This window comes from Ornithorhynchus anatinus, chromosome 18 (genome assembly GCF_004115215.2).
Source record: "Ornithorhynchus anatinus isolate Pmale09 chromosome 18, mOrnAna1.pri.v4, whole genome shotgun sequence".
Taxonomy (NCBI): domain Eukaryota; kingdom Metazoa; phylum Chordata; class Mammalia; order Monotremata; family Ornithorhynchidae; genus Ornithorhynchus; species Ornithorhynchus anatinus.
In genome coordinates this window covers 10,782,633-10,795,665 of record NC_041745.1, presented here as the reverse complement: position 1 = coordinate 10,795,665, position 13,033 = coordinate 10,782,633, and the positions used below count along the sequence as shown (strand labels likewise).

At 52.2% G+C, this 13,033-nt stretch overlaps 1 protein-coding gene across 6 annotated transcripts in view; it reads right to left on the bottom strand.

Moving 5' to 3' along the window:
* The window catches only part of BCOR (BCL6 corepressor), a 110,258-nt gene that overhangs the window by 18,875 nt on the left and 78,350 nt on the right, over window positions 1–13,033 (bottom strand). For 4 of the 6 annotated variants that reach the window (XM_029083093.1, XM_029083092.1, XM_029083091.2 and 1 more), the window contains 4 exons: window positions 5,233–5,511; window positions 4,364–4,720; window positions 3,098–3,426; window positions 2,207–2,467 (listed from right to left, as the gene is read on the bottom strand). In XM_029083093.1, the coding sequence (XP_028938926.1) occupies window positions 2,207–2,467; window positions 3,098–3,426; window positions 4,364–4,720; window positions 5,233–5,511 (1,226 nt within the window). The remainder of the gene's footprint in view (window positions 1–2,206; window positions 2,468–3,097; window positions 3,427–4,363; window positions 4,721–5,232; window positions 5,512–13,033) is intronic. The other 2 variants (XM_029083095.2, XM_029083096.2) reach the window with 1 other exon arrangement.

Genomic DNA, 13,033 nt, shown 5'->3' with positions numbered 1-13,033 from the left:
GGCACTGGGGACATTTTGCAGATGAGGGAACTGCGGAAGTTAAGTGACTTGGCCAAGGTCACACAAGTGGAGGAGCCGGGAGCCCTCTGCCTCCCGGGCCTGTGTTCTTTCCATGAGCCCACCCTGCTCTCAAATACCTCTGACAATGATAGTAAGATAATGAAGATGTTCTGCTTTGAATGCAAGACAATTCAAGAGCTCAGGCTTCCCCAAACTGAGGCGCTTTGCTGATTTCATTTTCACCACCCAACTTCAAGGGAAATTCCCTGGGGGGAGTTTCATTGCCATTCAGATCACGGTGGGGAGGAGAGAGGTGAGGAGAAAAGAATGCCAGGCCCTCAGAAAAGTGCTTAGCACTCAGTAGGCGCTCAATAAATACAGTGATCGACACCATTGTTTAACACAGAGCCTCAGAGCCCAAGGGCTTCAGGGTGGAGGACAGGGTGGGCTTCTTCAACACTCCCCCTTCTCGCTTCTCCTGTTTACATGTAAATGATGCAGGAAGCTGGGGAACAGACAGGATGAGGGGCTTGGTCAAAGGAGGAGGAGGTGGGGCCGGGAGATCCATTCCAACTACACAGTGCTGGAGGAACTGGGTCCTCAGTGTGAAGAATGACAATTGTGGTATTTGTTAGGTGCTTACTATGTGCCAGGCACTGTACTAAGCACTGGAGTGGATATAATAATAGTATAATAAGTGAAGGTATTTGTTAAGTGCTTACTACGTGTCAAGCGTTCTTCTAAGCGCTGAGATGAATACAAGCTAATTAGGCTGGGCCCAGTCCCTGTCCCAAGTGGGGCTCACAGTCTTAATCCACATTTTACAGATGAAGTAACTGAGGCCCAGACGTTCAGTGACTCGCCCAAGGTCGCACAGCGGACAAGTGGCGGAGCACATTGGGTTGGGCAGTGAAGAGCCTGTGTCTTGCCCCTCATCCCCCACAGTGCAGAAAAGCACCAGTGGTAGCAGCAGGAGCAGGGGGTCTGCTGGGTACTGGACAAGAAGTGGTGTGTACTAAGAGTCTGCTGGGTGCAATGCTAAGTGCTTGAAGACAGATTCTTTTCCCCAGCTCCTCAACAATCCCTGCCCAGGTGCACACAAAGCTCTTCACTGTGGAACGAGGTCCAGAAGTTAGCAGAACTAACTACCGGGGCGAGGGAGAGAGAAAGAAAGAACCAGAAGATCTACCGGGAAAAATTGTCGTCTTATTGGTCTGTAAATAATTCCCAACTCCCTGAGCTAGGGTTGAAGAGGTTCACTGACTGGGCAGCGGGAAGCAGAAAACCTCGCAGAAGGGCCAGGGGTGAATCTGAGGATCCCCACCCCTGAAGATGACCTGAAACCTATTCAATCAGCCAGTGGTATTTACGAGCACTTATTATGTACTTCGCTTGGAAGAGTAAAATGCAACACATACTCCCTGCCCATAACGAGCTTACAGTCTAGAAGAGGGGAGAGACATAAATATAAATAAGGGATTTATAACATATAATGTAAAGATATATACATAATAACAGTGGTATTTGTTAAGCAGTATTGTATTAAGTATTTGTTAGAGAAGCAGCGTGGCTCAGTGGAAAGAGCACGGGCTTTGGAGTCAGAGGTCATGAGTTCGAATCCCAGATCGGCCACTTGCCAGCTGTGTGACTGTGGGCAAGTCACTTAACTTCTCTGTGCCTCAGTTCCCTCATCTGTAAAATGGGGATGAAGACTGTGAGCCCCACGTGGGACAACCTGATTTCCCTGTGTCTACCCCAGCGCTTAGAACAGTGCTCTGCACATAGTAAGCGCTTAACAAATACCAACATTATTATTATTATTATTAAGCGCTTACTATGTGCCAGGCACTGTACTAAGCACCGGCATCGATACAAGCAAATCAGGTTGGACAAACCAGGGCTCAGTCTTAATCCCCATTTTACATATGCAATAACTGAGGCCCAGAGAAGTTCATAGATTTGCCCAAGATCACACAGCAGACAAGTGGCAGAGCTGGAATTAGAACCCAGGTCCTTCCGTCCCGCTGTGGAATGACTATCGAGCCATACACCCGGAACGCGATTGGCTGCCTTTGCTCAAACCACAACCCAGGCCTTCGTGCCCCAAATCATGAACCCCGGCCCAGAGTCCCTCAGGTCCCCCCCCCCCCACGTAGCTCCCTCCCCTTAATCCCAAACCCCAGAGGGGTGCGGAGCAGGCACTTGCCTCATATCCCAGCCGGGCAGCCCTCTGCAGGAGCGTCTCTCCGGCGTTCTTGTTGACGATAAGCCTGCGGGCTTCGGGCGGCATGGGGCGAGTCGGAGTGGTCTCCCGGGGAGGGCTCGCGGGAGGCGGCTGGGGGGCCGGGAGGAAGCCGGGGGTCGGGGGCGGGCGGTCCGCTGGTTTCTGCTCTGGCAGTTTGGCCGGAGAGGAGTCGCAGTCCGAGGCAGGCTCCGGCCGCTTCCTGAACCGCCTTGTCACCGTGACCTAGTAATTATAATAATAATGACGATGGCATTGGTTATGTGCTTACTATGTATCAAGCACCGTTCTAAACACTGGGGTATATACGTGCTAATCAGGTTGGACACAGTCCCTGTCCCACATGGGGCTCACAGCCTCAATCCCCATTTTCCAGATCAGGTCACTGAGGCCAAGAGAAGTTTAGTGACTTGCCCAAGGATATGCAGCAAGCGACGGAGCCGAGATTAGAATCCAGATCCTTCTACTGCCAGCCCCATGCGTTATCCACTAGGCCATGCTGTTTCTCAGGCCACAAACACATGCCAGGTTAGAGGGCTTGATGGCTAGGATGGGGATCATCCCTCTCCCCTCCTCAAGCTTTCCTCATGGTGACTGCAGAGGGATGGGCGGGGGGGGGGGCCGCAATCCAAGACCTCCTTCTCGGGGGACACACGCGGGTACCACCACGCAGACAGGTTAGGTCTGGGGGAGAAGTCGGCGGCCACAAGCTGGGGGGGGATGGGCACCCAGGGCGGATTCATTCAGTCTGTCATATTTACTGAGCGCTTCCTGTGTGCAGACCACTGTACTGAGTGCTTGGGAGAGTACGCTAGAACAGTGAACAGACCCATCCCCTGCCCACGACAAGCTTACCTTGTCTTCCGGGTTCTCGGCCTCCGGCGAGTCGTCCCCGGTGAGGGACGTCCTCCTCCGCCTCTCCTGGAGCATCAGGTGTTTGGTTTTACACTGCCTCTTCCCCGCCGGCTTCTCGCAGTCCCCGAACTTCTGCAGGAGGGAGGCGGGCTGGAAGTCGTCTTCCTCATCCGTGCACGGCACATCTGTCTTCCGGCTCTCTCTGATTTTCTGCTGCTTGGCAGGCGGCCTCGAGGCGGGCGTGGGGCCCGGCTGGCTCTGCCGTTTGCCGCCTGCACTGGCTGGGGGGAGGGTCTTCGTGAGCGGAGGCAGCGGGAAAGCGGGCAAGCCTGGTTTGGGGGAGGGGAGACAGGAGGACGGAGGCAGGAGGAGGGAGGAAAGAGACATTATGCATTGCGGCGGGTGTTGAGGAAACAACAGTTTAGTGAACGTTTATCCCGCAACCTGCTATGGCTTTGAATCCCCATTCCGTATCCAGAGAGGGAACATTTTCATCACCCCACATTCAAACTGCAAATAGGCACACTTTCCCCCCTCCGGACCCCCCTGCCCCGGCAAAAATCCTCCAAGCTAAAAGTCATTTTTATAAGGCTTGACAAACACCCAAATTTTCCCTTTCCTCCCCCAACCTGGGCCAAAGTGCCCGGGGATTTCATGGAAGGCCTTCAACGCTGCAAGTTCAAAGTCTAGCGGGGCAAATTGAAGGCTGAGTGAAAGCGTTAAGAGCAAGCTCATTCTGGCTACTTCAAAACTTTATGTCGCAGTATTCTCATCTTCGTGTAAGGACGACAATCCAGAAATAATTCCCCTCCTTTCCTTTCCAGTTATGAGCTATGGCTGTGTTATGGAGCAAAAGCTTTAAGAGGAAGCTCGTTCGGGCTACTTCAAAACTTTACATCCTGCTATTCTCCTCCCCGTGTAAGGGTGAGAATTCAGAAATTTTTCTGCTTTCCCCTTTATCTTCCCAGGTTCAAGCTACGACTGCATCCCCCAGGTCCAAAAGTTTCCTGGGTCAATGCTTCTCACCTTGGAACTCCCAAGCCAAGGGAACCAAACTACATTTGTTTGACTTGGGCAAGCGAGATGTTTCTCCCTTTTTCTACTGCCTTGCCTGCCACGCCTCAGCCAGAGTTGACTTCCTCTGAGGAGGTAACTGTCCCTGAGAATGGAACTGACTAGAAAACCGACAGGTGACCCAATACCAACACACCCCGACTACTCGTAGTTAAGCAAACCGACTCCAGGGCCTAGGAGGCCTCGGCGTACCTTGTTCATGGTCACTCGTTTTGAGGGGCTCTTCAGACCAGCTTCTATTGCTTTTGACCTCTGACCTTTTCCTGGTGGGCTTTTCTTCGGTGCAGTCTTTAACCTTTGCAGTGACCTCTGGCTGAACAGCCTCAGCTAAATCTTTCCTGCTTTGCCGGCCCAACTTGCTGGGCGGGGGTCTCTCTGCTGGTGCCACCTGCTGCTCCCATAATTCCCTAAGATGCTGCAGGTGACGCTGTTTTTTGGGATGGAGCCCTGTTAATTCAATGCACACCTTCAGGTCGGTCACCTCATTACAATGTGGCTCTTCTAAGTGGTGAGAGGAATTGTTTGTCATTTCCCTCTCGGGCCAGTCATCTAATGGAAAAATAACTAAAAATTAATCAAAAAGCCCCCTCGACTAAAGTCTGAAAACAAAAATGAGCTACAAGTCACTTAGGCGGGGCCGGGGAGAGGGCACAATGGTTTTCTGCTTTTCGCCGCCATGCAGGACACTGAAATGGGGTTTTGGTTTGGGGTTTTTGGGGGCGGGTTGTTGTCCGGTGGTTTTTTGGGTTGTTGGTTTTCACTTGGCGATTACAGGGGGACGGGGGGGGGATGGGAGGGAGGGGGGGAGGGGGGGAGGGGGAGCATGGCTACAACTATGTTGCCTCACGGCCAGCCCTGATCTGGTATTTTACCAACGGTCTCCGGCTGTGGACACAGGGCACAAGGTGAGATGATGGATGCTTTTCTGACTAGCACTTGCTTTTCTGACTAGCACTTGCTAACACGGACCATCTCGAGGGGACGAGGAGCCTCACAACCTCCCCTCACCATCCCTCCTCCCTCCCCGGACACACACCTACAAGCACAAGGACTGGGCTTACCTTTGGAAGTCCGCCTCCTCTTCACCTTGCCCAGGGCATCGTCCTGCAGTTCGTCCTCCATGTTCTCCAGCTGGCTGCCATCCGGCCTCTCTCCAGAGGCTCTGCGCTTCCTGTCCAGCCGTTGGCCCGGACTCTGGGCTAGGTCGGCCGTCGGCAGCTCTGCTGCGGCCCTCTCGTACAGGAGCGGCGGCCTCTCCACGAGGCATTTCTCCACCTGAAGATCTCTTTCCTCTCGGGCCTCCGGGTGATCTGGCTTGTTTCCTGCATTGTTAAAATCACCTAGGGCACCAGAGAAATCGGCACACACGAGATGGTCATCGGGAGGAAGGAGGTTGTAAAAAGAAAACAAAAAGCGGAAAGGCGGTCCTCCCTCTGCTCTGAAAGATCTGTGGGCCTTGTCCCCCGACCAACCTGTTACTAATGTGCTCCTTCGGGACTCTTACAGATCCCAAAGGATGAACGAAATCTGAGAAGATGAACGCGCTCAGAGAGTACGGCTGAGTTATCTGGTCCTGCTCCGAGCGCCCGGGGCCTGTGAGTTGATGAAATGATCCACAACCCACGGCCGCCTATCATTTGTTAAAAAGGTCGCCAGGGTCAGCATCTCCAAGACCACCCCCAGGGAAGGCCCTGCTCCAGTGTTTTATTGGGTCCCAGAGCAGGAGGGTCGGCTTGGGAGAATGATCCGAGGGCCCTGCTGACTGACGGGGGGTTGGAATGGGGGAGCAGGAAGGGAGGAGGCGGGAGGAACAGTCGGGTGAGGGGAGAGGAAGCAAGACAGAGCTGGTCCAAAGGAGTCTGTGAAGAGACGGGCTGACCAATAAATAGGAAACTGGAGAGACCAGACCTTTCCAGGCCAGCTGACCATAGGCCTCTCACCTCCCCCTTTCTCCCTCCCTCCCTCCTTCCCTCCCTCTCATCCTCCTCAGAGCGAGCAGGACAGATGTTGATGGGCTTCCGATAACCAGTCGATATCCCAGCTAACTTCCTAGAGTAGGTTCAAAATTTGCCTCTTTCCTGAACTCTTCAGAGCGATGAAAATTGATCAAACCCATCCCCATCTTGGGTCCCAGAGGAAGGCTGCCCCATTTGCCACTCAGAGGGAAGTGGAAGAAACCAAGAATAGAACGGAGGGCACCCAAGGGGCAAAAACGGAACTGTTACCCTTGGCCCAGGCCCAAGAGGGACCGGAAAAGCCCTGAGTTCAAGGAGACCCCAACCTCCTTGTCTACATCCTTCGGAGAATGACTCGTAAGAGACAAAATTCTCTAAGGACTGGGCCCTCCTCTCTCCAGGCTCAAAAAGGCTAGATCCTTTTTTGCCAGGTCTTGGGAAGTTCACATGTGCACACAAATAGGCACATATTCAAGAGCTGGCGGGGGAAGTGAAAAAATAAAAAAAAACCCACTTCCCTGAATCAAAGGCCTGTGTCTCTGAGGCAGTTTCCTCTTAGAATCATATCGGCAGAGCGGGAAAGCGAGTACGTTAGTTAGATGGCACTTTGAAATCCCAGGCACTTAGCACTTATTTACATATCCTTCGACTCTACTTTTTACTCTAGCTGTAATCTGTTCTAATGTCTCGTCTCCCCCTGAAGACTGTACACTCGTTGCGGACAGAGATCACATCTACGAATTGTACTGTCTGGTACTTTCCCAGGTGTTTAGTAGAGTGCACTGAATAGTACACAAACACTTAATATTTGGGGGGGGGGGGGCGGCTTGTTATTTCTTAAGCGCCTACTCTGAGCCAGGGACTGTGCTAAGGGCTGGAGATGATACAGGCTAATCAGGCTGGTCACAATCCATGTCCTACATGGGGGCCCAGTCTTAATCCCCGCCTTACTGATGAGGTAACTGAGGCACAGAAGTGACATGACTTGCCAAAAAATCACACGACAGACAAGTTGTGGAGCTGGGATTAGAAGCCAGGTCCTTCAGACTCCCAGGCCTAGTCTCTATCCACTAGGCCACTATGCTTCATTTATGAGCTGACTGCTCCCAGGAGAGAGAGTGCCAAGTCCTCATAAGGCAGCCCCCGCTGGACCCTGACACGCCTTCCTCAATCACTCACACCCGACACAGCAGACTGCAGACTGTCCAGCTTCACCATGGCAGTCACCTGTGGGGGCAGCCCAACTTGGACATCTGCCACTCCCCAAGAGCTTTCCTCTGAAAGCTCTTTGAGGGCAGGGATTGTGTCTACCTACTCTACCGTCCCCTTCCAAGTGCTCTCTACAGCTCTTGCACACTCTCTACCAGCCATCACGTCCACTTCCAAGCTTCTAGAATGGATAGAGATTTTTCTCTTCCTAGAAAGCACCTGGAGACCAGGGTTTCATCTCAGAAGGGCCATCGCCAACCAGTCAGTCAATCGTATTTGAGTGCTTACTCTCTGCAGAGCACTGTACCGAGCGCTTGGCAGAGTACAATAGAACAATATACAGACAAATTCCATCTACAACGAGTTTACAGGAGAGAGGGCACCCGGCACTGAAGAACAAACCAGACGCCTCAGCCAAGTTGGGCTCCTAATGTTAGAATTCAAGAATCGATCCCCACAACCAAGGTCCACCTGCAGGACACCCCCGCACGATGGACCTGTTGTTGTCCAGAGCAAAAGAACTGATGAGACGGCCAATCCGCTGCCCGCCACCCCAGAACACCAGAGCCCCATTGGCCCAGCTGGTCTGAAAGGTGGGACAAGAGCGGAGGGCTGGGATTGGGATTGCGGCCAGGGTGACTTCTAAAATCACCCCCACACGCTTTAGGACATTGTTCCTAGTCGGTCAATCACTCAATCATATATATTGAGTGCTTACTGTGTGCAGAGCACTGTACTAAGTACTTGGGAGAGCACGGTACAACAGTGTAACAAATACATTCCCCGACCACAATTAGCTTGCAGTCTAGCACTTGGTCTGGACTGTGGTGGAGCCAGAAGGACCGGGTAATTTGGGGAATCCTCAGCCAGGCCTGATGTTGTGGCTCCACCAAAAGGCGAACCCTCTGAAAAACCCCCAAAACCCCCAGGTGCTCATACAATTCTCAGGACCTGTCAGCCCTGCCCGGCTTAACAAGGCAGAGGCGGCTGGGACTCTAAATCTTCACTCTTCTTCCCACTCGCTGCCTGACCTGGAGCTCCACCTCTCTTCCGACTGGAAACGGGGAATGAATCTAGGTGCCTTGTGAGGAGTGACTCAAAATGACTCCCAAGTGCCCTGAACGTATGAACAAGAGTAGAAACTCCGATGAATAACACCGACAATATGATGTCAGGATCTCAGGCCAGCCTTCGGTTGTAATCTACTTTCATGTAAATAGAGAAGCAGCATGGCCTAGTGGAAACAGCACAGGGCTGGGAGTCAGAAGACCTGGATCTGCTGTGTGTTCTGCTGTGTGACCTTGGGCAAGTCACTTAATTTATCTGAACCTCAGTTTCCACAACTGTAAAATGGGGATTAAATCCTACTCCCTTCTACTTAGACTGTGAGCCATGATGGGATAGAGACTGCGTCCAACATGATAAAACTTGTACCTACCCCAGCACTTAGAACAGTACATGATACATAGCAAACGCTTAACAAATACCATTTAAAAAAAAAAAACATTAAAAGAGTCCTTCCTAACCCTTTGCTATGTCATTTCCTTTCAAGCACAACCTGATGACCCAAAACATCCACCAACTTGGAGGTAAGGAATTGGGGGGCGGGGAGTAGGGAGAGCAAGAACAATAATACCCTGACAAGTACTATAACCCTATTTTTTGTTAGAATGCCAAAAACATAAACCACCCCTGAGGGAGGTTGTGGAGTTCACTTCCCTGGAGATCTTTTTTGAAAAAACCTTAGGTTTTCTTCAGTATTATTTGGGTGTGGTGTTCCCTAAAGGCGGGGGATGGATTAAATGACCTTCCAAGGTCACTCTCTCTCTCTCACACACACACACATTCCGTCCGTCCGTCCCCCCCACCCCCCCCCCGGTCAAACACACACACACACACACACACACACACACACACACACACGCCAGTAATTCCCTTAGGATCTCTAAGATCCCTCTCCGTTCAATTCTGCTCCCTTCCCAAAAGCCTCCTCAATCCACTGAGCGGCGGCCAGGGAAGCATATCCCTTCCCACGGGTTACGCTGTGAGCAAGGATGCGTTTCCACATGCCACTTGGCTAGCAGAAGCGATCCCCGGGTCAGAGCCAAAGTGAGCAGACAACCGTTTCCTCCCCAACCCCCAACACCGGCCAAGCACTGCGGCGATTCCTCGCAGCAATGGACGTGTTCCCCTCCCCCGCCCCTACAACGTGCCCCTCGCCCCCACCCCCCTCGTGGGGGGCGCTTGCCAGCTCTCTGGCCCCTGTCCCTCCAGCCCGGGCACTGATGACTTTCAAAGCTCGCCGCTCCCCATGAATTCCCCTATTAATATTTTACCAACAGATTTCACTCTGTTGCCTGTTTCAATAACAGTCTGGATCCCATCCAAGCCTTCCCGAGTTCAAGTCTGCGTGCCAAGGCAGAGAGGTCCAGCCCCTTCATTCCTCCTCTCGGCACAGAAGGAGAGCTCGCTGTCCAACTAGGTCTCCCCCTGGCGTCTTTCACTGCCCCCCCGGGGTCACCCTTCCGGCTCTGGCCCTGCTCCTCCCTCCTTTCCCGACCACTGGCCACCTCTGAAGGACCCAGAAAGTTTCTGGTCCTTTCGCTTATCGGGTCTTGGGGCTACCAGAATCTTGAGCTTGCTTTTCAGATCGGCGGGCACACCTATGCTCTGTGAGCTCGGTCACACCTCCGCCTCCACAAAAGATGGCGTTCCACGACCCCAGGGAGCCGGAACGTCCCAGATTCCTGACAGCATCTTCGAGTTTCAGACGGGCAGAGTGGCCAAGGTTTGGGAGGCACTGCCTGACTGACCTACCTCTAGCTCTCAGTTCCTGGCAGGAGAGGAAGAGGCAGGTAAGAAACAGTGCTCCATTTGTCTCCTTTTTCCAGACACACAAACCTCACAGCCTGCAGGAGGTCCTATCAGCCTGAGGTTTGCTACCCGATCAGCGGGTCAAGGCCCTCTACTGCTCCATTGACATGTCTCTGTCTCTCTCTGTCTGGCTGGCTGTCTCTCTCTCTCTCTCTCACTCACACACACACGTATGTGAAATGTAGCTCTTCTCTCCCGCATCTCTCTGGAGCCGGGTCTTCCTGTCTGATTTACCCAAATTAAGCTTGCTCTTTCGGAAACTAAATCAGGACTTTCCAGTCCAGTGCTCCCCCCTTCCTCAGGATACCGACCCCCAGCTGAAGGGCAACTCCAGGCCGTTGGCCGGTCCGGCCTCGCTCTGGTTGCCACGCACCGGCCAGCACTGCCAGGGCCATGAGCCCGCCAATCAACCAACCAGTGGTATTTCTTGAGTGCTCACTGTGTGCAGAGAGCTGTACTAAGTGCTTGGGAGAGTACAATACAACAGAGTTGGTAGACACATTCCCCACCCTCAAGGAGCTCACCATCTAGAGAGCATAAGGTGAAAAGGAGGAAAGGAAGAGGAGGGTGAATGAGGAGGGAGAACCTCTGGAAAAGAGAGGCCCTGGGTTTCACATTCCTGCACTCTTTGAATTGGGAGTCCCAGGAAACGGAGCCATTTCAACCGTGAAACACTGGATTATCGTTGGGAGGTGAGAGTGGGGAAGAAGACAAGGTGAGGGGAAAAGGAAAAGACAGAAGCCGGGTTCGCTCTGAAATGACACCGAACCCCTCAACTGCAGCCCAAAGCCTCATATGCCCCTGGGTCCTTGCTCCCAGAGCCGGGGTTGGGAGGGGCGGTGGAGGATGGCGCGCTTGTGACACGTGACCCAAACAGATGTGAATGTGCCTGTGTGCCACTTACTTCAATCACTTGATCTCTGCACAATCATATGACTCACAGCACATGCATCCCATAATTTATCATGTTTGTGCTATGGCAATGCTCCACCGAAGTATTGCCATAGCAACATTTACAAGTCACCGTGGCAACAAAGCAGCTTCACCACTGTTCTAACAAAGCCCAGTGAGTCCTAAGCAAGATGGAAGAGTATTAAGACGTTTGTGGGTTATCCCTTATTGAAAGCTTCCACTCGGCAGGTAGACAGACAGGCCGCTTCTCGGCTCAAACTAAGCCCTTGAGATGGTCGGAAGTGCTCTGAGGAACAGAGGCCAGAAATTTTTCGGTGAGAGAATTCAAAGAACTCTCCTCAGCAAAAGGGTGCTTTCCTGAAAAGGGAGGGAGGAAAAAAAAAGTTGTGGGACTTTAGCCTTTGTGGGGTTGCTCTTTTCTGAAAAGTATACCAACCTTCACCGATAAAGCCATTGCTTTTTCCTCGGCTTGGAATCATTAGTCAGCGAACCATAAGAAAGTTGGATTGGAAGCAGTCGCTTCATTTTATTTATGTTCAATGAATATTCATCACTCTGTGTCTGCTTGTCTTGCCCAAAAGGGCAGGGATTGCATCTTTATCGTCGTCCTTGTCTTTTATATTTCTGTTTCATCTTTCCTTGTGTCCATCGCCAACTCCCTCCCCCTCCTGCACTCTTAAGATCATGAGCCCCTTGGAGGGGGCGGGGGGGGGGGGTCAGGGACAAGTCCATTCCTCATCCCTGGACCCTTTTCGCAGCACTTAGATTACAGTGCTTTGCACAGAGTGGATTCGTACTGAATACTATTTCTACTCATACGACTACCAAGAACCCCAGGTCTACCTCTGGCCCGCTATGTGACTTTGGGCAAGTCACTTAACCTTTTTGGGTCTCAGTCTCCACATCTGTAACCCGGGATCCATCTCCGATTTGCCAGCCCGTTGTGAAACGGGGGACCCTGTCTGATTTGATAACCTCATACTAACCTCGGGGCTTAGCTAATACAAAGTGCTTAATAAATGCCAGAATTATCAGTACGTGCGACAAGCCCTCAATATATTACTATCTCTAATGAAAACTTACTGCACTACCCCGCTCCCCCCGAGAATTTTTGCTAATAAAGCAGAATGCTAAGTGACACTCCCTTCGGACAGAAAACCGTTGCTGCCTCTTTAAGGTCTCCTGAAGTAGCCTGCCTGTGCGAAGAGAAACACCCACAGACTACTTCTAAGACCACTGGATCCCATCCAAGAGGCCGTGAGCAAAGCCAAGAGTCCTGACCCACTGTGGCATCCAATTTGGTTCAGATTTTCCAAAGATCCTTCCGTGCTGCGCAAGAAAAAGGTGAAGACACAACAACAACAAAAAATCACACACCCTCCCCCGCAAACAAAAAATCCCCAGCCCTTGCCCCCAACCCCGTGTCATTTACTGCCAAATTCTGCCATCGCTGGGGGTAGGGGGGGAGGAGGTGAGGGAGGGTTTCAGGCATTGCTTCGGGAGAATCTGAGGAGTTCAAAGGCCGAGGTTCTACCCGCCAGGCTCTCCAACAGAGCCAGTGTGTGAACTTAACAGTATTATAATGAGGGGTGAGATGAAGGAGGAGCCTCCCTCTCTCTCTTTCTCTCCAGTCCCTCCTCTAGGTCTCTCTTGTTCTCTGCCTCTCTTTTTCTGAGGCACTTTTCAAAACATTTGTAGAAATTACCGCTCAAAGGACACAAACGGCTAATTCATTCACAGCTTAACTAAGTACCTGTTGTCCTCTCAAAGGCCGGCGCTGCGGTGACAACACACAACCCCATCTACCACTGTTTCTTATCGCCCTCCCGGAAAAAAACCACCGGGCCCCACCTCTTTCACTCCAGTAACATTACCCCAAGCCACCTTCAATAGGCCCCGTCCCTCCTGTCTC